At 36.3% G+C, this 26,745-nt stretch overlaps 4 protein-coding genes and 1 pseudogene across 6 annotated transcripts; 2 read left to right on the plus strand and 3 right to left on the minus strand.

Moving 5' to 3' along the window:
• Positions 1–1,152: 1,152 nt before the first annotated feature.
• On the plus strand, positions 1,153–2,795 carry LOC110772039 (gibberellin 20 oxidase 3-like). The gene is made up of 3 exons (XM_088247327.1): positions 1,153–1,679; positions 1,806–2,127; positions 2,355–2,795. The coding sequence occupies exons 1-3, from the start codon at positions 1,153–1,155 to the stop codon at positions 2,658–2,660; spliced, it is 1,155 nt and encodes a 384-aa protein (XP_088103453.1). The 3' UTR covers positions 2,661–2,795.
• A 732-nt stretch (positions 2,796–3,527) lies between these two features.
• Positions 3,528–6,136, minus strand: LOC148298080 (disease resistance protein RPV1 pseudogene; annotated as a pseudogene).
• A 204-nt stretch (positions 6,137–6,340) lies between these two features.
• On the minus strand, positions 6,341–21,246 carry LOC110772115 (phosphoglucan, water dikinase). 3 transcript variants are annotated; one of them, XM_021976514.2, is made up of 31 exons: positions 20,826–21,242; positions 20,644–20,753; positions 20,475–20,553; positions 19,961–20,052; positions 19,714–19,867; positions 19,149–19,463; positions 18,583–18,693; positions 18,368–18,466; positions 18,127–18,261; positions 17,380–17,468; positions 17,020–17,154; positions 16,263–16,425; positions 16,072–16,161; positions 15,702–15,887; positions 14,686–14,745; positions 14,509–14,568; positions 14,341–14,400; positions 13,194–13,346; positions 12,988–13,071; positions 12,555–12,731; positions 12,367–12,473; positions 11,971–12,184; positions 11,730–11,833; positions 11,516–11,645; positions 10,899–11,024; positions 10,555–10,665; positions 9,729–9,827; positions 9,137–9,310; positions 8,962–9,054; positions 8,680–8,795; positions 6,341–6,779 (listed from the first exon to the last, which is right to left on the minus strand). In XM_021976514.2, the coding sequence occupies exons 1-31, from the start codon at positions 20,901–20,903 to the stop codon at positions 6,575–6,577; spliced, it is 3,909 nt and encodes a 1,302-aa protein (XP_021832206.2). In that variant the 5' UTR covers positions 20,904–21,242; the 3' UTR covers positions 6,341–6,574. The 3 variants fall into 3 exon arrangements, with proteins under 3 accessions (XP_021832206.2, XP_021832208.2, XP_088102861.1); XM_021976516.2 differs by lacking the exon at positions 10,555–10,665 and having other exon boundaries at positions 20,826–21,246; XM_088246735.1 differs by lacking the exon at positions 18,127–18,261.
• Positions 21,247–21,841: 595 nt separating this feature from the next.
• On the minus strand, positions 21,842–25,468 carry LOC110772114 (transcription initiation factor IIA gamma chain / TFIIA-gamma (TFIIA-S)). The gene is made up of 4 exons (XM_021976513.2): positions 25,344–25,468; positions 25,090–25,228; positions 24,926–24,976; positions 21,842–22,347 (listed from the first exon to the last, which is right to left on the minus strand). Exons 2-4 carry the CDS (start codon positions 25,216–25,218, stop codon positions 22,207–22,209), a joined length of 321 nt encoding a protein of 106 aa, XP_021832205.1. The 5' UTR covers positions 25,219–25,228; positions 25,344–25,468; the 3' UTR covers positions 21,842–22,206.
• An 852-nt stretch (positions 25,469–26,320) lies between these two features.
• On the plus strand, positions 26,321–26,687 carry LOC110772096 (uncharacterized). The gene has a single exon (XM_021976490.2). The coding sequence runs from the start codon at positions 26,356–26,358 to the stop codon at positions 26,629–26,631; it is 276 nt and encodes a 91-aa protein (XP_021832182.2). The 5' UTR covers positions 26,321–26,355; the 3' UTR covers positions 26,632–26,687.
• Positions 26,688–26,745: the final 58 nt, after the last annotated feature.

Raw genomic sequence — 26,745 nt, forward strand, 5'->3', positions numbered from 1 at the left:
TTTTTAACTATCGAATTTTTTTGTTTTCGAAACTCTCTATCACCCATCCTCATTAAAAAAAAATGTGTATATAGGAATTGTTAACTATGCCAACCCTGCTTAATTGGGTTGTAAGGTTTCTGGTGTAAAACATAGACAACAATTGGCTGGATGCGTTTAAGCATAGTTCATATTTACAGAGTCTGGTATCACAAAGAGCCAGTCACCATCAGCTTCTTGAGAGCCACCTCTTTAATTGATTGAAAGAGTTTAAACATAGAACGGTTCAATAACATGTATTGGGCTTTATAAGTCGGTCTAATTATGAGATTTCAAAATAGGACACATAAAAAAAGAATGAATGAATAAAATTAATTAGTCGGTTCAATAGTATGTATTTGACTTTATTAGTCGGTCTGATCTCTCTCTCTCTCTCTCTCACTTGCCTTTGCAACTAAAAAAATTTCAAGACTGATGGTGGTGGTTGATGGTGGCGGTATCCGACCGGAACCAACCGAGACCAAAAGCGCCTGTTGCCGACCATTGCGGGCTCGGTGGCGGTTCCATTTTAGGCCATACCGAGGCATGTCAGACGATTTTCAATTCCTTCCTGTCGGGTCAGTTGCCGACCTGATTCTACCCCCAGCAACAGCCACATCAAGATCAGCATAAGAAGCACAACTTCCCCAAACCATAAGGACAGATTGCCAATAGAATGTGTGGGGATGTTAGCATCCCATACCCCTTTGGCATAGTGAGGAGGCTGTTACTTGGACAATTATTTTGTCATTACTTGTAACACAAGTTAAGTACACACCTCCCAAACCATTTCTAATCAGATTAAATGTTGAAGTCTAAAATAGAGCATATCTTTGGATGGCCAATTACGCATCCAGCACGTCCGTAGCTATAGACTGTTAAAACTAAAATGACAAAAGCCTATTCAACCAAATTAACAATTTCACCGTTCCTCTTCTCTCCTGCTCATAGCAACTTCATTGGTATATAGTTTATTCAAATACATTGTACATGTCCAGATTACCTTGTTTTATTTTTTTGATGCATTGTATATATAGTTTATTCAAATACATTGTATATGTCCAGATTACAAGGAGTAGATACTAATTAATGAAACTTTATTTGAAAATAATCCTATGGAAGGACACATCCAATATGGCTTCAAGTCCCTCCGTTGTCTTGTCCTCTCCTCCTCCTACATCAAAGGATGGTTCCCGTTTTATTGACTCAAATTACCTGCAAAAACAATCCCATGTGCCCGCTAATTTCAAATGGCCTGAGGAGGACGCGGCTTCTGCTCAAGAAGAGCTGAATGCGCCAGTAGTGGATCTTGAGGGCTTCTTCAATGGTGATGTTGTGGCAACTGAGAATGCTGCCAAGCTCATTAGGTCTTCTTGCTTGAGGCACGGCTTTTTCCAAGTGACCAACCATAGGGTTGATGCAGATCTCATCCAACTCGCTTATGATCATGTGGATGATTTCTTTAATCTTCCCATCGAGGAGAAAATAAAGGTACAAAGGCGTCCTGGTAGCCCTTATGGCTATTCGGGTGCCCATATGGATCGATTTTCGTCCAATTTGCCATGGAAGGAAACCTTTTCTTTTGAATTTCAGGACGGTCCAGACAAAATTGTGGCTGATTACTTCAAATTCACCATAAGCAAAGATTTCGAACAAACAGGGTAAGTAAGACACATGAGTAGAGTAATGTTATATGTACGTACGTATCACATGTTATTATAGTTAGGTCTTAAATTTTATAGACCACGTACTCTTAATTAATTTTTGGGCTTCCTTTTTGTACGTAGGTTGGTGTATCAAAAGTATAGTGAAGCAATGCACTCTTTGTCTCTTTCAATTATGGAACTCCTGGCAATCGGGTTGGGAGTGGATCGGATGCTCTACAGAGAGTTCTTTGAAGATGCTGTGTCTATCATGAGAACCAACTTATATCCGACTTGCCAAGAGCCAAATCTTTCTCTTGGAACTGGACCTCATTGTGATCCTAATGCCCTCACCATTCTTCACCAAGACCTGGTTGGAGGGCTTGATGTGTTTGTTGACAACAAATGGCACAAGGTTCGTCCTGTTCTTGGTGCCTTAGTCATCAACATTGGCGATGTCTTCGCGGTACGTAACGTATACTCTAATCCTAACCCTTTCCCTTTTATAATTCATTTAATTCATTCAAAAATTAACTAAGCTTAATTAATTAGAGTATTGTCATCGATCAAGTTGATATATATGTATGTACAAATGCATGCGTGCATGCATGTACTGAATATTAATTAAATAGTTTAATTGACTAATAATTAATTATAATTAGTACTAATTATGAGTTTTAATTAATCTTGCAGGCATTATCGAATGGCATATACCGGAGTTGCTTGCACAGGGCTGCTGTGAACAGCCACAAGGAGAGGAGGTCTTTGGTCTTCTTTATGTGTCCTAGAGCTGACAAGGTGGTGAAGCCCGCAGAGGAACTTGTGTGCAAAAGTGAGGGAGGCACAAGAAAGTTCCCGGATTTCACATGGTCAAATTTGCTTGAATTCACTCAAAACCATTACAGGGTTAACGAAACCACCCTCGAAAACTTCACCGACTGGTTCCTTTCTGCTGATCGTTCCAATTTCAAACCGACCCATTTTAAAACGTCCCATTGATAATTTACATCGGTCTATGAAGATTGAAGAGCTCTTGCTAGCTAGCATGGAGATGTCATGCAGTGCACCTAGAAAAAGTTTTTTATTTTTATTTTCTAATCTATTTCGGTCCTTGTTGGCGTAGCCCACATTAACAAAATCCTAGAAGTTAAAACTTCTAAAAGGGAAAAAAAAAATGTTATTTTTGTTGTTGTTGGAGTGTTACCCCTTAATAAAGCTAGTTATTAATCTGAACTTTTTGTTCCTGACAAGGCCTAATTTCGCCTCATAGTTTTTATAGCCTTTATATTAATTATAGAAAATTTGGCATAAGTCCAATTATGAGGAGAGATATTGGGTGCAATCCACGCATAAATTGTTGTTGATTCAAGTCCTCTGACTTTTGCGCAACATAAGATTACATGCCTTTTTCAATATATTGATATTTATTTTTATTGATATTTTATTTTTTGTTCCAGTTATGCACCTAAAACATTAATTATCATATTTGATTTGAATTTAATTGCAAATCTATTTATTGAATTCTGAAATTTTCCCAAGGTATACGGACATCCAAATTTGTAATGTTCATAAAAACTTCATACCTTAACAATAGGTAAAGTACCTATGCATACACCTCGGATTCAGTATGTAGGTAATTAAACCCATAAATTACCTCTGGTCCAGGTAATTAAATCCATAAATTACCTCTAGTCTAGGTAGTTACCCTCTAGCCCAGATAATTGAACTCATATAATATCTTGGTATGGATCTTTAAACTCAACTGAGATAAAAATCCATACAAAATTTATTTGGAAAAACAAAAAAAAACACTATTACATGGAAGGTACATGTACGTATGCATATAAATATGAAGCTCCAGAAAAAACTACTTAAGAGAAAAAAACACTTACCTGTAAGGCAGGTACATGTATATACAAGGAAAACGCATTATATATATAAGGAAATGCATACAGATACACATATATATAAGGAAACACTAAATTTTAAGAAAGTGTTTTCATATAATTCCATTTATGATAGTGGCATATCCTGTAAATTTTTAAAAAATTATGGACATACTAATTGCTTAATTGGTGAAACTGGACTGCAATTAAAAAGAGAGAGCATGTGGACTGCATCCATTATATCTTGATGAAAATGGACCTATATCTAAGAAGCCCTATTAATTAATACTGTTAGAAATTTTATTAAATCTTATGTTATTAAATGGAAATTAAAATCGAAAATGTATGAATATCTATGTTTGAAACAAATTTCATTTTTTAAGTGAAGGGATGCATCACTTGCCTCTTCAGATTAAGTCACATACTTTGGGAAATGACTCTTCATCGTCTATAAATAGAGAAGCCCTCTACATTATTTTGCATTCAATCAATTCATGGATATCTAGTTTTCTAGAGCATTTTTTTACATTAGTTTCTTAGAATTTTAAGAGTGGCTTAAGAGAAAGTTCATACATAGGTATGTGTTCTTTATTCTTGTGGATTGGAGTGCTACTACCATAAGAAGGGGGTCATTATATCCTAGGAGACGTTTGTCATTAGAACCTTGGACAATTTCATCTTAAGAAGATAAAACGAAATTCTAGCTAGACTCCCGTGTTCTGGTTTTTCTAAACTTCTCTTTCTATATCATTTTGATGATTTTTTTGCATTAAATTTTGTATTTAATAGCATGAATAATTTGGATTTTCTTTAAATATAGCAATTAAATTCCTTATTTTTCCAACAAATACATAGTTTATTAAATTAGTATTATTCTATATGCATGTAGATCTTAGTTAATCCTTTCTTCTCTCAATATTGTGTCTTCCTAAGAAATATCTCATATTCCAACTCAAATCCAATCTGTAGGTCTGTCTAGTTTAATTGTTGTACCTTGCCACAAGGCACTTTATTTGTAACTATAATTAAGTAAATGATATCTGACATACTTTTAGTCTTTGTTATTTCTCTGGAAAATATGATACAGATTTCAGATCTCCAAAATTTGATCTTGTACAATTAAAAGTCGCTTTCTTTGGTTGCTGCTGAAAAAGTGATGAGTATGCATATGCACGGCAGCACGGAACAAACGACGTCAGTTAAAAAAAAAGAAAAAAAAGAAGTGAGTATGCATTAGGCAAGAATGTATTTCATTAATAGAATACATTAATGTGTATTGGGTATTATGAAAATGTGGGGCCCATTGTAAAAATTAGGCACATATTTTCTTTTTTTGTGACATTTTATCAATAGAGGACTCCTTCAAAAGACACTCATGATATAACAATCCCTAATACTAAAATAGGCACTGTTTTCAGTACCTAAAGGAAGCAAAATGGACTGATAGGGCTCAGTGTCTTTTGAGCCTTTTTTTAGTAGTGTTTATGTTACCTTCCCTAACCTTTATTCTTTTTTTTTTTGTTATTTTTTCATTATTTTTGTGTCTGATAGGCTTCCTGTTTATGATGCGTTCAGCAGCCTAGTGATGTCCTTGATAATTTTCCGGATAAACTTTGCCTCATGCCTACAAAATAAGTTGATTTGAACCCATAATAGAAAAAATGTGAAATATCATCCTCAATGTACATGAGAGATGGAAGCCAAGTTGCCTGCCTTCATGCAGTAATACAACAGAGCTCATCTCATCAGTATCAGAACTCCTCCTAATCTAACTACTCAAAAGCCCCGCGTTATTGCCACATATCCTAACAGTTTATCATCGTCCTATTTTTTTTGTTAATGACACTTGATTAACAGAGGCTCAAGAAAACCAATACTTGATCTTGGCAATTATATGAACAGGACAAATGAAAAAGCAAAAGGGAAAAAAGAAAAGGCTATGGCCAGAAGTCATACCTATCCAAAGCGTTTCTAAGATCCCAGCCAGACAAGTTTGAAGCTTCAGTAAGAGCAGCTCTCCACCTCACTACCTTGTGATCTGTATCTTTTTGGAATCGCTCTTCGTGTTTCTGAAATGCTTGCGCAAAATAACAGTCTGTTTCCTGACATCCGAAGGATCAACATCATAGAATATTGGCAAAACTATTTGCCCAAGTGTTCTCCTACAGTCCATTATCTTTACCAGCTCCTCAAGACACCAGCTGGAATCAGCATATCTCATTAAGAAGACGATGATGGGGATCCTAGACCCTTGGATCCAATTCCGCTGTTATTTCTTCCCCTCTTCTTAGCTGGTTGTCAATAAACGCGTTGATCCCAGCCTCTTCCATTCTCATGTAGAGGTGGCCTGTGAAGCCTTTGCGTGTGTCATCGCCTCTGAAGCTCAAGAACACATCGTGCATCCAACGTTTCGAGGAGGAGGATGATGAGGATGAAGACTAAGGCTTGGTCTGTCCTGGTACCCATTGCTAGCACAGAAATGCAGTGGTTTCTGAGATGTATTGCAATACTGCTACCCTTCCCCACCATCTCCACCACCACCGCCGCCCCAGCCCCCACCCCCGCCTCCACCACTATCACAATCACCATATCATTGCCCTCCCACCTTAGTAAACCCACCACCACCACCACCACTCATTTATAGGTTCATGCCTCTAGAAAGATGAACGTAAAATACCATTTTTAAATTTCATTATGCTTTTACATTAGACAAACATGAAATAGTTTAAGTTCCATCTTTTTAAATTCTATGATGGTGTTTTCTCTCTGTGTCCAATCATTGTTCACAATCACTAATCAGCTCTTAAAACAGTAATGACTTTGGTATTGAGATACTTTGGAGAATCACATGTAGAATCTTTGAATTGTCTTGTTTGACAAAAGACAAGATATTGTTTCAACACCAGACAAAGACTAAAAATTCCAATGAACATCAATTCCATATTATTAGTACCATTCATCTATATCGAAAATGCATTAGTTTTAGCATAAATATAATAAAACTGTGACATCAAGTGCTTGCTAGCGCTAGATTTGTGGCCTTGACTGAACCACATAGATCACTCCATCTTTTACCACCCCTTCAATGTCCTGAGGACGGCCATAAAGTCCTTCTACTATCTTTCCCACCTCTGCAATTCTTGAGAAGAGCGAGATTTGGAAGGCTCTATCAATAATCATACGGTCTCTGGAGTAATCCAACACAATTTTCTCCTCTTTGTCCATGATTACACTGCAACAAGTTCAGACACATTAGTGCAGAAGTATGAAAATGCTGCTCTTTGTTGTTTGCCAACGGGGTCTAGCTCAATGGAAAAGGGCCTTGACTTGTAGACCAAAGGTCTCAGGTTCGTGTCTGATTGGTGCATATTTACATATCATTTTGTACCCTTCTAGCTTATGATTTGGTTATGTTTTTGAGTTAAACTTGTGCTTTTAATCCTTTTTGTGTTTATCTTTCAGTTCATTGAGCTTTAGGTAATAATGAGGGCTTTGGATAGTAAATGATGCAATCCATGCATGTTAGGGCCTAATTTGGATGAATGGATGAAGAGCTTAAAGACAAACTCAATTTTGGCTACAGTCCCCTGCCAGCCCAGTTTCGTAGGTCATATTTCAAGCTTTGTTTCAGCAACCTACATAGCTCGGATGAGGTCACATTCTTCATGAAAGTTGTTCCAATGGGTGTGTAATATAACATATCCAAAATTCAGCCCCATTGGATAAATATGGAGTCTGTTACCTAGCAAACACAGAGCCATGCTCAGGATGGATTTTATCAACGCGCAAAATGAGTTAGCAATTTGTTTTGGCCTTAACTTCCTCCTCCGACCTTGGATTGGCCCAAATGATATATGGCTGGAAAGAAGACATTCCGAACTTCAAGTTTGAGTGCTTAAAGTCTTAATTTGCTTAAGGGAAGCCCAATTCGTAAGCCCTTGAAGTTGCTGGTCATGCTGACCTCAGGATGAGCTATTATTTCTGGTTGGAAGCTTGGTCATGGTGACATGAAGATGAGCTAGGGCTGCTGGTGGGATTTATTAGTGAAGTGCATCAACCATTTCAGATTTTATAATGGAAGTGTTGTATGCATTAGTGAAGTGCATCAACCATTTCAGATTTTATAAAACAAAGTGTTGTATGCATTAGCCATACTTAATTCAGATTTTCAGCTTCCTTAGGCCTATATATAGTGAGGTTTCCCAAGCTTGTAAACACACCCCAAGGGGGGGAGCTCTCAAACACTTCTCTAGAGCTCCCTTCCCTTCTCTCCCTCAAATTCTCTTAGTTTCATTTTCTAGTTTTCAATTGTAGTAATGAAATATTTGTGCTGAAATTCTCCTTAAGTTTTTCTTAGTTCCACTTTACTTTTCATTATGTAAATTCTTTTCTTTAGTTTCAAGTTTGATTAGTTTCCAAGTTTCAATTATGGTTTTTGTTCTTATTCATTATGCTTATAAGTTAATATGCTAGTTTGAATGATTGATCACCATTTAGGCTTGCATGTTAGCTATCTTGGTTTGAATTAAGAGTAGACACCATGCTTTAATTCGAATTGAACTATGAATAGGAAGAGTATGTATGGACATTCGACAACAGGGATTAGATACATGCTTGGTTGTTTAAATTGTTCTTCTATGCTTAATGGGTTCCTAATGCTTAATTTTAGGTTAGACAACAAATGATCAAATTAGGGAATTAGGAACACAAGGTTATGACCAAACACCATGGCTTAATCATACTTTAGCTAGAATCAATCCGTTAATCTAATTGAACTTGGGAACTTATCTGCTTGAGTTAGTTATTTCTTTCTTCCTTGTTTTATTTATTTCCTTTCTTTTTCATTTCTGTTTTGTGTAGGGAAAATGAATTGGATCATTCAATCACCAATCCTCGTGGGATCGACCTCGCACTTACATATGCTATACTACCAAACGGCTCGTGCACTTGCGAGTATCACAAGTTGAGGATGCAGTTGAACCCATTTTGGTGCAGCTGTATCTACGCAACAGTGTCCCCATGGCACCTTTGTAGTGCGCGCGCGCATGTGTGTGTGTGTGTGAAACCCCCTCCCCCTTCTAATTTGGACTATTGTTTGTATTCAAAAATACTAATTCAGCTTCAGGACAAACCTGTCATAAAGCCCAGCACCAGCATATCCTTCCAGGTCCTCAGCGTTTGAGTCTGATCTGAATATGATAGACTTCTTACTGTATAATCCTATTGGCTTGCTTGGATAACCAATAACCTGAAAGTCAGATTCATTTTTGAGATGTAAAGGTTCATGAAATCTACCACGTAAACAACTTCTCTCCTATAAATTGGAGTAAAGCCAGTTTTAAGATTGATCTCGTAGGTTTAACTAAATAAATGAAGCAAATATTGTCATGTCATAAAATAATAGTTGGCCTTACAATTGGAGAACTTAGATTAGATTTTTTGGTAAGGAAGCTCATGGCACGTCCAGGATATGCACCCACCAAAGTCTCACCCAAGCCCTTAACTATCTGAATTTGCATGAAGAAAGAATGAGACAACATTTTATTGACTTAGAGAATCCAGTATTTTAAACTCAAAGACAAGGCATACCTCTGTATAGATCTCTGAGGTATCCCCTGATAAGGGATTCTTCGTGTGAATTACAAAAGCATAATCAGCGCAGATAATTTCTTGAACCAATACAGCCATGCATATATTTTCATGATCTAAGTTAGCTTTCCTGCAACTAATAAAGGCTCTTTCATTCCACTTTGAAGCCCAAACCTGTTATGAATATGAAAAAATATTATGTCTTGATAGATTGCACCAAAAGTCAATTTGAGATGGCTATCATGTCACTACTATCTGGTAGTTCTGCACAAATGCATTTCTAGAATACGTTCTAATCTACTCAGTAGTTTTCTAAAATCATATATGTATAAATTATAAAAGCCTAAGAATACTAGTGAATATTGTGATTGCAATTATAGAAAACTAACAACTCCCTCTTTGGTTTTTGAAATAGTAGATCCTGCACATGTTAATAGAAAGTACCACACTATATTATGCAAATAGAATAAACCAAAGGAATGGATAGACAGACTTGAAATTTCCAGATGAACGCATTAAGATTTACAACTGCAAAAGATCAAAGCTAGTAAACTGGATGGACCAGAAAAAAGTACATGATTGACATTGATACCTTCTTTATTGCTTGCCAAGCATGATTCCACCTCTCATCACCATCATCACCAGGCCAAGGTATCCCTGAACTTCTCATTTTGCTCTTAAGCTCATGGGTCTATCAAAAGATACAAAGAAAAAGTGTGAACAATGCAGTTGAAGTGTGATTCAAATTAAATTCTCAGTAACAAACTAACATATAATCTTTTAGTTATAAAAAAAATAAAATTATAACTATATGTATAATCCACCCACTTAAATATAAAGGTTATGGCAGACATCCATTTGCCGAAGAGAGAGCAGCTCTAGTATATACATGCAAGAATGATGAAATGATACTGTTTAGGATCTGAACAACAAGCAACAAGGTTGCAAATTTAGTCAAGGGTCAGGGTCCATAGCTGTTTTCACAAGGCACTGAGAGCATCAAATTACTTGCTGACTCAGGATCCAGAGGCTAATCAAGAAACGAGGTTAAAGTGGTTCAATAAGTAACTTCTCAAGTCCTTGGCATTTAGGACTACACATTGGTGACGATTTGTTCATAGCTGGATGAGTAAAAGATATAGGAAGATGAAACTCATATCACTTTTCCATTTCTCTTATAACATTTGGCATATTCTCTGAACCCTGACTGAAGGACCATGAGGAAAATAATTAATGCCAAGTTTTATCCACAGAAATGATATCTGGAAAAATCGCAGTATAGCTTTACATTCTATAGTTAGATTTCAAAGTTAGTAAATCCCATGAATTTGAAAGGCAGCAGTTCAGCAAGATAACAGGCCACTGTAAAATATACATAGGTAAGTTATCAATGCTAAACTTGAAGATCGTTTAAGTACCAAAGAAATAGGAGCATTCATTCGTAGAATGTTTTCTTGTATTGATTGTAGTTTTGAGAGGTCTCCGCCCTTTACGCATTTGTAAAATGAAGAAATCTTATATGCTATATCCTGCAAAAGAATGAGATACATTTGTTTTATTTTATTTTGCCTTTTCATTTGACAAATGAAAAAGCTGTAGATACATTAAAATTGTGAACAATGTCATCAAGCTGGCGTGTGTTCATATGAGACATACTAAGATCAATATTTTCAGAAACACATGCACTTCGTCCACATGATGCCATGATAAAACTCGTTCCTTATTAATAAATTGATCAGTAAGTCAATTTTGTGAACAATACCTTATTAAAATCTTCTGATAGGACTTTCTCAAAGGCTCCAAATGGTATGGCTACTGACACTGGAATTTTAATCCATGTTGGCACCTTTCCTCTCAAAAATTTTAAATTGCATGATTTTGCGCCAACCTATGCAATAGAAAATCATCAGATAACATGAATTCTTGTATAAAACCTATTCAAGCTTCAGCAGAAGTTACTAGAAATTTCAAATATATCCAAGAAAAGAAGAGTGTGGAATGTAACTCTCAGATTTCATTAGTATGAACAGTTGCAAAAATAAAGAGATTAACTGACCAAACGGGAAAAATAGGAGAATAAAGAGATTAGTATAACACTCCATTTTGCATTCTACTTCCTTGGACTACATTTAGAAAATAAATTAACAAAGTTGGTTAACTGTTATAAAAAAGGTAATAAATTTGCAAGTGCATGACTCAATTATGATGCCACTTTAGTATTTTCATCTACATATAACTTGAAATGGCTTCTCACTGGGACACAATCAATTAAAAACATAACATAATCTCTTCAGATGTTTATTAAATAGTCTACTATAGCTGAAACATGAAAGAACAAACAGAAATTTAGATGGACTAGAAGTTATTCCAAGGGCATACCGCCTCACTAGTGAACTCCTCAACTGAAATGGCATATTTACCGCAGAAAGCCTTCTTTCTTAACGTTAATCCTTGATGGTTGGACTGAGTACCAAAGGATTTGAAAGAAAAATTGGAGCTACTGATGTCTCTGCAAATAAAATGAAAACAGTGAATTTGGAAAGTAAAGAAGCACAAAAATCCTAACACGTAAACAACCACTCCAGTTACCAACCTGATAATAATATTTGCCGACTTCACTAGTATTGATATTGATTTACCTTCCTTCGACTTCAGATCTCTGAGAATATTAGGATCAAAGCATGTCGCAAAGCATACCTGCAGCACGATACTCTAGTCAAGTATAATGTGTTGGTTTACAAAGTAAGAATTTGTTTTTTTTTATATCTTATCAAATGTATGCTTTACAGTTTTGTTATTTGGGAGTTCATGATTACGAATCAAAAGTTATATGCCTTTTCATTTCTTGCTCTTATAGAGACATGTGATAGGACATCTGGTATATCAGGTGTCAAAACGGCAACAACTCCATCTGGAATCTCCTCTTCTCCCGTTACTCTAGTTGCAATTAAAATGGTTGGCTTTCTATAGACTTTGTTCTGAATACTACGGAGCTCATTAACGCAAAGTACAACGCCACACACATCAACTGGGCTGATAACCTGCCAACTGCAAGGTACAACTTTGTAACACTCAACATAAATACTGGAAAAAAATTGACCAAAATATTAAGGCATGTTTTTCAAAGGAAAGGAAAGGGACTATAAGTAAAGTGAAGTTACAGCAATAAACTCAGATTCATAGACTGACTTTTACACTTTAGCATGAAGTAATCTTCAATTTAATCTTACCAGCCTAAGTTTGCCACTTTTCTCAGAATGGGGTAAAAACGATTAATGAGAGCAGACAGAATAGCTGCTGATCCAGCCCTAATTAACTCCTCAGAGAAAGTATCAATCTGACATCAGGAAAAATACTTTAAATAAAAGCCTAACTGGTTGTCTACTATGGATGCCAAAGTCAAACCCCAATAACATACCGCCGATTTCTGAACACCAAGCAGATTCCCGAGATATTTCGCACTGGGCTGGATTTTCTTCTGGTAACACTGAGACCTATCAGCAAGTACTAATTGTAACCGATCAAGAATAGCCTTTGTTTGTAATGCCCACTGACCATCGTTGGGTTTGTATAATTCACAGATATGGTACCAGTCCTATGACAGCAACATAACACCAAGAGTCAGAGAAAGGAACTCCATTCAACATTGAAAATGAAACGATGAAGAAAAATCTAAATCTAAATGATTGATTTCCACTCCAGAAGTTGAAATATATGAGAGAAGCAAAACCTTAAGCTACAACAAGATCTTCTTCTTTATTTTTTTCTTTATTTTTTCTTAATCTTTTCCTTTTCTAAATGATGATGTCAACCAGGAAAAGGTTGGAATCCATACTCAAAGAGAGATATACCTTGGTGCAGTAAATGAGGTCTTCATTGTTAACTGTCGACAAGCATACATTTTCGAGCACCAATGAAATGAAGAACATAATCTCCTGTTTATAGTTGCATGGAACAGAAGCACAAATTTTTGTGTTGCATAAATAATATCTAAATTAAATTAAATTTTCTAAGAGATAAGTAGACACTGTACTTAGAAAGCATAGTCACCACTTACTGGTAAGTATGCAAAATTCAGATTTTTGAGTCCCCTTTCCATAGTTGTTCTGACAGCTGAATCCAAAGCAAGATCAAGGAAGAGTATATCTTTTAGTCTTCTGTGGTTGGCAATCAGAATAGGACGAAGCTCAATACGAGATTCCAGTAACTTCTGAAAATATAATTTCGAACTTCACAATGATATTCGTATATGGAGGCATCAAAATTTGAAAATTTAGTAGATCAAAACGTGCATGTCGCAAAATGATAATGTTCGCTTGGCTTTGTTGCATGTGGTTTGGGAGGGGTTTGAAGCACTACGGCGTAAAAAATGCTTGACTTTTAAAAAAAAATTATTGCTGACCTCATGCACGAGAATTTGCCTGAAGCACTACGGCGTCAAAAATGCTCGACTATATATATTGTTGCAGTGTTAATACAGTTGGCATCATTCATCCTCGACCATATTCATATCAGTTTGAGCCTAAAGCTTTTTCTTAGAACACCATTGTTGATGATCTTGAAGAACCCAAACTCCTCACAAGCCCTGACAATGAGCTGTTTAGAGTATGATTTTGAGAGGTCTATTACAGGAATCTTAGAATGAGAAACCAGAGTGGAGATATTGGGGTGAGAGAGCACAGGCGGCGGGGAGGAAGAGGAACTGCTAGCCATAATGAGTTTAGATAAGGAAGAGAGGCGAAAAAAACTTTAGGCTCAAACTGATATGAATATGGTTGAGGATGAATGATGCCAACTGCATTAACACTGCAACAATATATATAGTCGAGCATTGTTGACGCCGTAGTGCTTCGGGCAAATCCTCGAGCACAGGTGGCGGGGAGGAAGAGGAACTGCTAGCCATAATGAGCTCTTCTCCCGTTGCTCTAGTTGCAATTAAAATGGTTGGCTTTTTATGGACTTTGTTCTGAATACTACGGAGCTCATTAACGCAAAGTACAACACCACACACATCAACTGGGCTGATAACCTGCCAACTGCAAGGTACAACTTTGTATCACTCAACGTAAATACTGGGAAAAAAATGACCAAAATATTAAGGCATGTTTTTCTAAGAAAAGCAATGGGACTATAAGTAAAGTGAAGTTATAGCAATATTCCTATATGGAGGCATCAAAATTTGAAAATTTATAATATAGCATGACCTCCATCAGTCGAACAATATCTTCATCACCAAGATGTACTTTGACAAATTTCAGGCACTCCTATTATTTGACAGCACAATAAGAGAGATCTTCATCACTCACATGGGAAAAGCCAATAGTGTTGCACTAAAAATTTCAATGCAGGACTTTACAAAAATAAGAAGTTACCTGCAACTTAGGTGACAAATCACAAACATAATTAATTCCAGTGCTTGTGAAATCATGAGCCTGATGATCAAAAGTGAAAAGGTGAATCAGTTATTAGCCAAAAGAACACACATTCAACAGTGGAGAAACCGGAAGTTTTCTAGTCAGTGATCTTCAAATAGCATTCATGAACATTACCTTATTTGAGGGAACCAAAACTTCAATAGCTGATTCGAGGTCAGCACCTGAATGAACAGCCTGTGGGCACGGTGACATAAGGAATAAGAAGTTGAAAAAGACATGAGAAGTCTCATATAAGTCATGGGATAGGGTAACAAAATATAAGGGCAAGTGAAACTTAGAAAATGAAAACTTGAAGTATGGTTGATTTGAAGAATGCCAAAACTACGAAGACCTCTCCGTTGCATTCCGACATAATCAAATGCTACTAAAGTGAATAATCTAATAGATTGTAATCAGATTATCAGACCTATCCATTTCATTTCATCTATCTATTCTACTCTCTTTCATTTTGAGATTAAGGTTGGAAGGTCCCACATGCCAAAATTGTACTGCAACATGTCACTTCATGGGTCAACCTTATTCCAAAGCCTTAACATCAAGTTTAAATAAAACTTTGACTTATAAGGTGGAATTGATCCTAGAAGGTTTTTGAATTCACATCTGTAAGAAATCAACAGGTGGTTAAGTCAACTCAGTGACACCTACACCAGACCACAAAATAATAATAATAATAATAAAATATTTCAATTGGCATATATTAGATCCAGACACTAATGATAAGCAAAATCATTCTATCAACTGATATTTTTCTAAGGCTTAAATGTGTATGTGGCGAAACATCCATTAATCAGAAAAGTAAGATTAAAATCTGAAAAAGGTTATAGTCATGTAATTGTACAACTTTGACATCTAATAGATTTGAAATTTTGTTTCGTAAATAAATTTCCACCGGGTTGAATTTTATATATAAAATTTCAGGCATTCAAGTTTTAGTAAGAAATAACTCCTTTACTCAGTATGATTGCACTGTTGCTATATCTGTAACAACAATCGACCAGAGGGTATATGATATGCATGTTGTCTGCTAAACTTCCAATTAGTTAACTACTTAGTACTGAAAAATGTGAACTGAAGCTCAGGTCGACAGCATCAGTAAAATATTATTGCTCCTGTTTAGATTGCATTCTTACCTTTAATGTCTTCAAGTATGCTGTGAGATCATGGATGATTCCCTCCTTAGTATCAGCCCTGAAATGAGGCTCTGACACAATTGGTCGGTCATAACTTGCAAGCTTCTGTTTTGTGAGACCATTTGTATTTAATGTTTTCCAATAAACATCAACTCTAAAACCAGACTTTATGTAATTTAAGAGTGCCTGTTACAAAAAGGGAGGAATATATAAACATGTGCATCCGAGGAACATTTGAACATTTTGCAATTACATTACACACTACACGTGGCACGCCAGCTGAACCAATAACCTAAAACCATGTTGGTGCCCAATTAGGTCTGGGTCAGATGGTGCAATTACTGAAAAACAAATCCACAAATTAAAATACCTCGCAAATTATCACATCATCTGGGCTACTATTATTGTGCAACTTTTGGTGCCATTCCTCCATCATGCCACCCTTGCAATCATTATTTCTCTGATGGTAGAACATGTGCACATTATAAACAAATCTCCTGCAACAGGAGCTATTTATACATATATATACACATTTCCATGCGCTCAATACATTTTAAATACCTGAATGACAAGTATTTCATCGCGAATTCTCTGTCCAACATCTCCCTGACCTCCACGACCAACATGTGTCATTAGTAGTCTCACAATTTCCCGATCATTTGGCTGGTTTAAATATATTCTTTGTAGTAGATTGGTAAATCTATCCTGAGCTTCGCTAATTTCACTGCAGGTATATTGCAAATATAAGGGAAATAAGACCTTTTCAGGCAGGGCATGTCTCTGGTTGAAGATATATGCCATACTCGCATGGTCGTTTAAAAGCTTCGTGTAATCACATAGACAAAAAAGAAGTATCTACAACACAAACAAGAAGCAAAAGATTGATAAAGTTTGCAATGTGTGCAGGACAAGTGGGGAAACTAAAACAACAGAAGTGAAAAACTGCCTATTAAAAGTCCTAATCATGTCTTCTGGTCCTTCATTGTCAGTTCCAATTTCATTGGATTATTTTTGCTATTCAGAAAGAAAACAAAAAAAAAAAAAAATGAAACCAAAGAGAGAAGCAAATATGAGGTCCCTGCTACGATAACTGCAGCAGATGGGTCATTAAAAATGATGGAAGGAGAGGTCATAATAAGTATTCAAATACAGAAGGTAAAAATGCGAACTGCATGTCTCACAAATCCTTTATTACTTCTTCCCAGACAATTCAAAAAAAAAAGAAAAAAAGATGTGACATGGGACGATCACCAGACCATGTGGAGCTCTTTTTCGTCAAGAAAGTTATTAATTGAAGGTACAGTATAAGGCAAATTACCGAGGTTTCACATTGTAGTTCTTGTTCCATGTGAGATGCCTGCATGACATGAACCTCAACCATACCAATATACCAACAAGCCCAAACTCCCCTTCATTTTTGCACCGTTCTGTGAGTTCCGTTGCAATGTTGAATCTGTGTAAAATCAGTATAATGTTCAAAAGATGAATTGAACGAAGGTGAAGGCAATTTTCCTAGCTTCATATAAGAACGACTTTACATTATCATCATAAGACACTATTCTTATGCCCATAACCATACAAAGAAACTCATAAGTGGCCCAATGAAAATGCCCAGCTTTTCCATGCATATTAGTTATAACTTAAATTGATCTATACAGATACCATATATTGGCATCACCTGTGCATCAACGACCTCTCAGCCTCCTTTTCTCTTTGAGATATTTCATCAAGTAACCATTTGAAAATTCCGTCACCATCTCCGCTGGCCTGCATACAAGGTATGTAGCAGTCTTCACCATGAACACATCATAAATCTAAAGTCTGCTTAGTGCATTGTGAATGACATAGTAAAAATTAGATTTCTGCAACCATTACTTGGAAGAAAAAATAATTAATTAAAACTAACCAAAGTTGGGGGAGGAGGATTTGACCTTCGAACCTATTCTTTAAAGGAGAAGTGTACCAACTAGGCTATGTCTTGCCCATAGTTGGAAGATAAATTGTCATATGACAGCAATATTTTATTTTTTTGGAAAAAAAAAATCTGAAAAGAACAGATATAGAAAAAGTAAATTCATTTTGAAGAGGAAAAGCTAAGAATCTTTGAAACAGGGATGGAGGAAATATCGAATATCATAATGTCTTTGGCTCTATTAATTGTCTCGACTCTGAGGAGGCATGGCATATACATGAGAATCTTTGAAACTAGGAGGATCATCAATAAGGCATAATCCACAAATGATATCCCAGTGATTGGCAGCTCATGTCTAAATGATATAAAATATAACAAACTTGCATGATCAGCTTGTGCATATATTCATGCACGCAAGAAACCAATGCCACCATGAGATACAACTGCTATTAGTACGGTTAATTGGCAAGAGTTGGAAAAAGGAGTAATAATTCCCAATATGAAACACAGTACCTTTCCACTAGAAATCATTGGTGTCACGCCAACAAAGAAGTTTGTGCCGTTATTTTTTATCCAAGAAGACCCACCAGACCATATCACAAATTGGATACCAAGCAAATTGCTTTGCTGCAGATTAATATCTACAACCTTTTTGTTTTTGGTTGAAGGTAGAGTCGTTAAGGCAATGTTTACTTGAAAACGAAAAGACAGTTAAAATCAAAATCACAAATTCAGCATTCGTTGATTTGCATACCTGAAAGGACCCCATTCCAGTTGATATATCAGTAAAATAAGTTTGACATGCTCCAGGAACCAAATTTGATTTCTTAGGCAATATCTCTGGTGGTGGAGCCTGCAAGAATGACAAAAGCTGGCTTTAAGGTGAAGTACCACTCATACCCAGAAACATATGAACAGTTTACTTGTCCATTAAATTTCATTCTCCAAAGTCAGAAAACAAATACTCACCAACCATTCCCCAGGGGACAATTTTGAAACACCCCAGTGAAGCACTATAGCACCTCTCATATTCGTAGCAACGAAGATGTGATACTCACCCCTAACCATTTTTGAAAGGACCTATAAACAATCAAAGATAGAATGAAAAGTCAAAAAGAAGTTTTACTTTTTTTCCTTTTCACCTCTGGAAAGTATCCTTATAACTGATTGTTGGGACTTCAGCAACTCCAATCCTCCATGTAACTGGGCTACACAGGCTCCATGTGGGTCCTACTCAGAACTCCCAAAATATAAGATGGTTGCAAACATGCAAGGACCAGAACCATAGTGATATTTGATCGAAAAACATCCTTGTTAATCAAACAATCAATAAATCAAATAACTTGACTTTCATAAGGGTCCATGATATCCAAATTTCTAACAAACCAAACAGAGCTAATTCAATTGTAACCATGCTACCTGATGCAATTCATTGACAATTCTACTTTAATGTTGAACATGGCAAACAGTTACGGAGCTTCCATTACAGAATTTATTCTCTTTGATGTAAAATAGTGAAATAGAAGAAAACTAACCACTATCTCATAGTTTCCAACATGATAACTTATCCATGAAACCACATCGTCTCCTCCCATAGATTTGTCTACAAGATCCATCAGAGCTGAATTTGGCATACTAGCGTTTTTGGCAGATCCTGTGGAATGCTTTTGCAACCACTGCTCAACATTATGCTTCCTTTTGTAAGAGTATGACATTCCACTCCTCAGTTGCTCTCTATTATCAACCATTCTTTTGGAACTGGAGTTTGAAAAACTACACTGCAACTCATTCAAGGATATTCCTTTCGACATCTGACTTTGCAGATCTCTTAAAGCATCTTCATAATCTCGCTACATGAGAAATGCAAAGTAGAAAATAAAATATGACTGAAAAGAGGGGGAAAATGATCCCTAACCATGGTACAACTTCAGCAATTTCCATACTAAAACACATGTTGGAGCCTGTCAATTCATGGAAAATCCATATACAGATGCATTGTAATAGTATATAAAAATGCAAAAACTTTAGTTAACGTTCAGCAAGGCAAGAACATTTCTGATTTAACAGAAAAAAGCTTGTATAATATACAAGTGGAACTACCTTTTCTTGTTGTGGCGAGCTCACAGGCCTGCCCTTGCTTTCCCAAGCTAAACATGCATTCCGTTCAATCAGCTCTTTTGGTATAGGGGACATTAAAGTAGTTGGATCAGTCTCAGGAATTTCTATCCGGAAGTTCCCATGATTCAGTTTCAACCTAGAGAACACATGTCAACATTTGATTACTGTGCAAGCATGAGTATGGCTGGATGAAGCAAAAATCAAAATGAAAAGGGAGATAGAAACCAACCATCTCTCACGACTACCATCTTTAAGAACAAATTCAATAGCATGTAGGTTGGGGTCCCGTAACTCAATGGTTAACAAATACAATTCTCCTTTCTGCAATTTAGCATGAACATATAGGATAAAATCCACCAACAAAAGTTCAAAAGTGGCAATTCTTAACATCACTTTATTACTTTATAGGATTACTTTTCGTTGATCTTGCCATTGGATAAAATTCTTTATTCGTGCACATAGCAATGTTTACCAAATTCAAGCCAATCCACCATATGTAGATAACCATCCAACTAATAAGGTTCAATGCATAAAATGTACAACAAAAATATAAAATCTAATAGGACAGGTATAGATAAAATGAATAGAGATGCTGAACTGAATTGAAATTTGACATGCATGGAGAGCATGATTAGAGCATTAAATTCAAGTTTCAACAGTATCATTGCCAAAAAAAACCCCTCTATAAGACGTGGTGTAAAACTTTCTGTTTATTTTATATAGAGAAATTGGTTTTGAAGGACCTTGGTGAATGGCGTCTGCAATGAGCCTTGCTTGTAAGCTTGTGAACCCGGAGAACGATCATTGGGAATGAACCAGTTCCTGTAGATGGTCATCAAAATTTCATATGAGATCACAACAGGAAGAAATTAAATAAATAAATAAATAATTGGGGATTCATTGGGGATTTACATATTTCCACGGAAAAGACAGCCCCAGTGAAGAATCCAACTGTTGGCACAGTTGCTGAGCTGAAATTCAAGCCTAACATTGCGTCCTTTAGAAGACCCAGAGACATTAATCTACACAACAAGACCATGACATCAGAGACAATAAAAGAAAACACTTTCCTTTTGATAGTTTTGACTAATTACCTGAAGCTTCATGCGTTCAACGAGCTCAAAATGATGGAGCCGAGGAACAGGGGACTGCGATGAACTGGAGGCTGCCATGGCGGCTGAGGTTCAATCAACGAGCCCTCGAAAACCCGAGAAATTGAGGAGAGTTTGGTTTGTTTTTGTGGGTTTTTCGAATTGGGTTTGTGGAGGATAATAAAAGGGGGGCAGAGAATTGGATGCTGAAGTTGAAGTAGCTTTGAGCGGCAGATTTTAAGACAGAGCGGCATTGAAAACGATCGCTGATTCTGAGCTCCCCACTGAGAAAAAAAGCCGTTAATTTGATTCTGAAGCACCATCTTTTGACGATTCAAATTGTTTTGCAGAGTTTGAGCTGAGCGACGTTCAACTTGGCGCGCTTTGGCGTGGGCCTCTAAACGGTGCCGTTTCTTCCGACATAAGTAGCGTGACTAGTGAGTAGTGTTCTGCATGTAAAGGGTATATCTGGCAAAATAAGGGAAAACACAATTACATACCATGATCACGCACGAAAAAATTTAAATGTTCGGATTAGATTTTATCGAGTTGGGCTGATAACCGGTTGATACTACAATAATGCGTTAGTTTATGAATTAGGCAAGTGTTCATGAATAAAACGCGATAACGACACGTTATCTTTCCTCATTTAGCCTATAATATAATTACAATTTATCTATGTTTTTTTTGGTAAAATAGTTTGGACATCATTTGTCATGTGTATTTGGGACATGCTACACAATTTCCAAAAGTAAATTTCAACTAACAACACTTCCACCAATTAAGGTCAATTGTAGGGTAAAAGAGAAATTAAGTAGAAGTGAGGTTTTCTTAACACGTCGTTTCATAATGACATCTACGACTGAAAGAGAAAAGAGAAAAAAAATTGTGCAGATTTGGAAAAGAGTAAAATTGTTTGGTGTAAATAATAAATAGAGACACACCAGAACTTTGCACAATTGCTCACAACACTGATTTTTCTAATCAATTAAACAAAAGGTAACTTAGACCTCTGAAGATAATACAAGGAACAGATGCTACACATTCGGGCATCCGAAATGCTTGATGAATTAAGCATAATTTCAGTACTTGTGAATAGACAGTCCATAATACAAGCATCGAACGTGTTCATCTCTAACTTGTTTCATCTTCTCAAAACAACAATAGAACATTGAACGAAGATCTATGAACAAGCACACACCATCCTCAATGTAACAACAAATAACTACAAGTGTCAAGATAGAGGGCTTTACAATTTTATGTTCAATCTCCTAGAGTTTTCCAGTTCCTGCAAGTAACCAGATTAACTGCCACCTTCTCCTCACCCTCCATGGCAACAGGTTACAAAGTTCTTATTTAACTTTACCACCACTAGTCTGACATCTCATTGTGTGAGCAGCTTTGAGTCACATGCCACTATTTTAACACGGCCAACATTTTCCGAGCTATCCTCGTTCTTGAACACAGCATCCTGTAAGATGAAGGTCCAAACATTGTCGCAGAATCTGTAGGTGTGCAGATGTCCCTGTAACAGGAGACAATGAAATTTTGTCAGAAAAAGTTCCGATTTCACATCCGTCTTAACTCTGTCTACAACTGATATTTATTTGTGCATCGTGATAGAAATATGAGATACTACAAGAACAGAAGTCCACAGGCAACAAAGCATCTGAGTAGAGATTCATCATCGCAATTACATCAGGAAGGAATTATGTTGTGCAGATGAGAACTAGTTGACAGCAGACTGCAATTTTTGGTCGGGGTACATTTTTTTCTTTAATTAGAAAATTTTGTTGCATGAGATACTAAACAGTAACAACACTGACAGAAAAAAGGGATAAACCTAGAACACCTGCTTAAATCTTTTTGTGCATACATCATACTTCCTCAAAGTAAGCCCCTTCAAAATTTTCTATCCACTAATGACTTTGGCATATCAAATCTGTTAACCTGATATTTGTGCATATGTCATGCCACATCCTCATATAGAGTCAGATCTAAATAAAGAAAAGACTAGATAAAGGACTTACAACCAGATCAGATTCTACTACTGGAAAACTACCAAGACATAATTTGACAGAATTTTCAACAGAAGATAGCTGACAAGTTAATATCTTTAAATAAATATGACGCGTTGGCAGGCAAGAAGATTGCACGATTCTTGCTATCATCTCTTTAAGGGCCAAGCCCTATATATGCTGGCAGGCTCCCTAAGGGTAGGAACTCAATAGCTTTCACGCTAACAAACTTCCGTTCAGAAATTGATTTTATACTGTCAATGTAAAGCTTTCGTAGGCTAATAATCGGATCAATAACCATTGGCACAATTACTTGAAGGAAAATATGAACCTCGTTTTCTAGAACACAGATTAGCCCTTTCATACTACTAACTTCAAGGTTTCATAGCCAGAAGCGGGACCAGTTACTGATGACCCAACACTTCCAAAAAAGGAACCTAATTGACACAGGGACACACCTTCGTGTCGTACATTTATTAGATAAACTAGATCTATTAGAATATTAATTATCTGACAGTAAGAAATGAAAGTTTGGTAGCACATTATGTAAATGGAATCATCATTCAATGCTAGATTTAAAAGTATGCATGCATACAACTTTGACTATACTATATGCCTAGAGCACCAAGACCTCATTTATGTTACATAAATCTATCTAGGCACACGTAAGCATTCGCCCTGGGCCCACATTTACTTATTGCATTTCATGTTAAGGTGTATGCCAACAAGCACAGTCAGTTTGTCATAACATAAGATAAAAAGACGTTTTTTGAAGCTAATGGAAGTAATTCAAATAAAAGAAACAATGGAAGAAAAATACAAACAAAGGAAAGAGGTGTTATTTTGTTTATATTTTTTCACTTACATAGTTATTCATTTAGTCACATATTTATTATATGGAGAAAAAAGATTACGGTGGACTTGTAAGGTTGTAAGTACAAACAAAGAAAAAAGCACCCCTTGACTTAAATAGAGACTCGAGATGCAGTTTAAGGACCTCCAAAAGAACAGGTCCCAAATAATCAAGAATGTCCCTAAATTTATTGCTTGGCAGGTTTCTGTTATCTTAAAGAATTCTGAAAGACATCGTGAAGTTCAAAATTCAAATATGAAGTTACAGCATAAGGTTTAGGCCTTGCATCAAGGAAACAGAGAGCTTGGTTGATGATTTTAGTTACGAATTTATTTATGGATTGCAAGAATATTAAAATTCCATTGAGTAAAGGAACTTCTAAATAGTTTTACTCAACTCCAGTTTTGAAAAATCTTACGATTGGGGATTGGCCATGTCCCTTTAAGATTTGAAGGAGCAAGTCATATATTAAATTTCGGCTTCGAAACTAAATTTGTTTATGAAACATGAAGGATGAGAAAAAATTACACGAAAATACCAACAAGAAGTCCTCTTGTTCATCAATGTCCGACATAGAATACAGAATATTATCTGAGAACCATTACAACTAATCCGCAACTCCCAGCCAATCAAGATGGGTTAAACAATAAGGGATATCCTGAAAGTGCTCAACAATCAATGCCCATAAGCATGCTAAAAATCTGCCCACTTGATTCATTACACATGCCCATAAACATACCAAAAATTCACTCAATTAATTAGTACACGATACCCTTACCTTGTCGAAGAAACCAAAAAGCTCAAAAACCAAAAAGAAAAGAGAAAAGGCCATGCCCTCAATGACTATTGTGTACATCTAAAGAGAAAAGGCCATGCCTTGAATGACTATTGTGTACTCCGATTCAAATACGGGCACATGTAGGGCAATGAAAAATCTAGTTACAACCTACACAATACTAATAAACCAGCCAAAGAAGCACTTTGTAAATATGAACAAGGAAACAGATGACAATACATAATACACGGAAAAATCAATTCACTACCACATCAAACTAACTGCTCTAAGACAAATTCACTCAAATACATAATCATTATTCACTCGGCTTCCATAAGCACCCACATTTACAGTCTGAAAGATCTAGAGCAGCACAATAAACCCATCAATCTACACAAATCCCAAGACCTGACTTCATGAAAAACCAGAAATGCAAAAGTGAAAGAAAGAAAGTTACCTTGATGCTGACCTTGCTCTTCACTTGGGTTTCCAATGCTTCAGTCATTGACTATGGCAACCCACAAACCCATCAGAAAGGTAAATCATTATAATAATAATAGTTAAATGAACAAATGCATAAAAACTAAACGGAAAATAAGAAAACGAAAGCAAAGACAGTACCTTGTCGAACTGAACGAGAACCTGAATGGCGAGCTCGGGACTGAGAGTACCGTTCTGAACCATCTCATCCAAAGTCTCAGTCAAACACATTCCGATCGTCGACCTCCTGTAGAGCTCAAACGTCGCCATGTTCTTCGATCTGTCACAACATTCACACAAAGAAACTAAATTTCAGCGTTCCAGATTGAATCGGTGTAAGATATGATAAGAAGAAATCAACTGAGGAGTTGAAATCGAGAGAGAATTGAAGTTACGGATTGGTGGCGACGCTGTAGGAGATTTTCGGGTTTGTGTTGTGAAAGGTTCGCTCTCTGTGAACGTTGGTTCTTCGCGAGCCTTGCGGGCGCAGAAATTTGGGGCTTTTTATACCTAGCTTTTGTAGCTCAGGGGTATATATAGTCGCGACGGAATGGGGACTGGGCCAAATTACTGATATACCCTTCTCTCGGTTTCTTTTGTTCTTAAAATTAACATAATAATAATAATAATAATAAGAGGGAACTTCTATTTGCACATTGAATTGAATTCTTCCAAATTTTTTTTGGAGTAAAATATTTGTATTTATTTTTGGGCAATCACACCCACTATCAACATATTTATCAAGGAAAAGAGTACTCAAAACAATCTCAAATATTACTAAAATAATGTCATACATTAAATAAAAGTTGGATGATATTTACCCATCTTGGGTATATCTCATCAACAAGATAGTATCTCTGGATGTATTTAGTATCATTGACACTAAATTGAACATATGTTGCACGCCCCTCAAGAACTTAAAGCAAATATGAGTGAAGAGTAAAGCAAAAAGTCGTCGTGCGAACTTAGAATTCCGAAATAGCACATAATGAATTTATCCCTTTGTTTCATATGTCATACTAAACTTTAAATTTTTTAGAATTTGTTTGGGGAAAAAAACGAAAGCGAACACAAAATAAATTAGAACGAAAACAAATTAATACATGAAAATATAAATTTACATCTCCAAGTTTTCATCCCTCATTAGAACAAAAAACATGTAAATTAGAGATGCTCTTAGCCTCAAGCCCACAACAAATAGAAAAGCCGAACACCCATGCAAACTCAACCCAGCCCATCATTTTTCATTTCACAAGCAAGCACCACTTTTCTAAACGTGGATGTGCCGTTTAGCTGCCACATACCCTGTGACTCTGCACAGCTTACAAAACGTGTTCAACCCGGAACTGCATAAGATATTTATATATCCTGCCAATTTCTCATACATTATTGCTGAAAGCAAAGGAAATGGAAGGGATGAATGCATCGTCATCGTCATCGTCAACCTCATCAAACACAGGCATGATCTCTCGCATGAAGAAAGATTGCCTGTTTTTCTATGTTTCTTTGCAAGAGGGTTTTCGCAATCTTAAGGCCTTCTTCGTTGGTCAGGCTAAGAAGTTGACGGCAAGAAACGAGCAAGAAGCAACGGAAGCAGAGCTTCGCACGAGCAAAATGCAAGTTGAAGCTGCCGATGCAGCTGAGGAAACAAAAAAGAAACTCGGCAACAGCAAATCTGCGTAATTAATTAAATTCATGCTCTCACAACTAGTTTATATTTATATTGTTTGATTTCACTATTCTGGTCTTTCACTTGGGAGTTTTTTTATTTATTTTTATTTTCTCCAAGATATCAAT

Source organism: Prunus avium, chromosome 1 (assembly GCF_965620075.1).
Source record: "Prunus avium chromosome 1, drPruAviu1.hap1.1, whole genome shotgun sequence".
NCBI lineage: Eukaryota > Viridiplantae > Streptophyta > Magnoliopsida > Rosales > Rosaceae > Prunus > Prunus avium.

Coding starts and splice junctions, on each gene's coding strand:
- LOC110772114 (XM_021976513.2), bottom strand. CDS start 25,218: ATGGCGACGTTTGAGCTCTACAGGAGGTCGACGATCGGAATGTGTTTG. Junction 24,977..25,089: donor TTCTCGTTCAGTTCGACAAG/GTACTGTCTTTG, acceptor GGGTTGCCATAG/TCAATGACTGAAGCATTGGA. Junction 22,348..24,925: donor AGAGCAAGGTCAGCATCAAG/GTAACTTTCTTT, acceptor CTCCTGTTACAG/GGACATCTGCACACCTACAG.
- LOC110772039 (XM_088247327.1), top strand. CDS start 1,153: ATGGCTTCAAGTCCCTCCGTTGTCTTGTCCTCTCCTCCTCCTACATCA. Junction 1,680..1,805: donor AAAGATTTCGAACAAACAGG/GTAAGTAAGACA, acceptor TTTTGTACGTAG/GTTGGTGTATCAAAAGTATA. Junction 2,128..2,354: donor ACATTGGCGATGTCTTCGCG/GTACGTAACGTA, acceptor TTAATCTTGCAG/GCATTATCGAATGGCATATA.
- LOC110772115 (XM_021976514.2), bottom strand. CDS start 20,903: ATGGCAGCCTCCAGTTCATCGCAGTCCCCTGTTCCTCGGCTCCATCAT. Junction 11,025..11,515: donor AGGAGTTCACTAGTGAGGCG/GTATGCCCTTGG, acceptor TCTATTGCATAG/GTTGGCGCAAAATCATGCAA. Junction 10,666..10,898: donor TATCAGAAGATTTTAATAAG/GTATTGTTCACA, acceptor ATTCTTTTGCAG/GATATAGCATATAAGATTTC.
- LOC110772096 (XM_021976490.2), top strand. CDS start 26,356: ATGGAAGGGATGAATGCATCGTCATCGTCATCGTCAACCTCATCAAAC.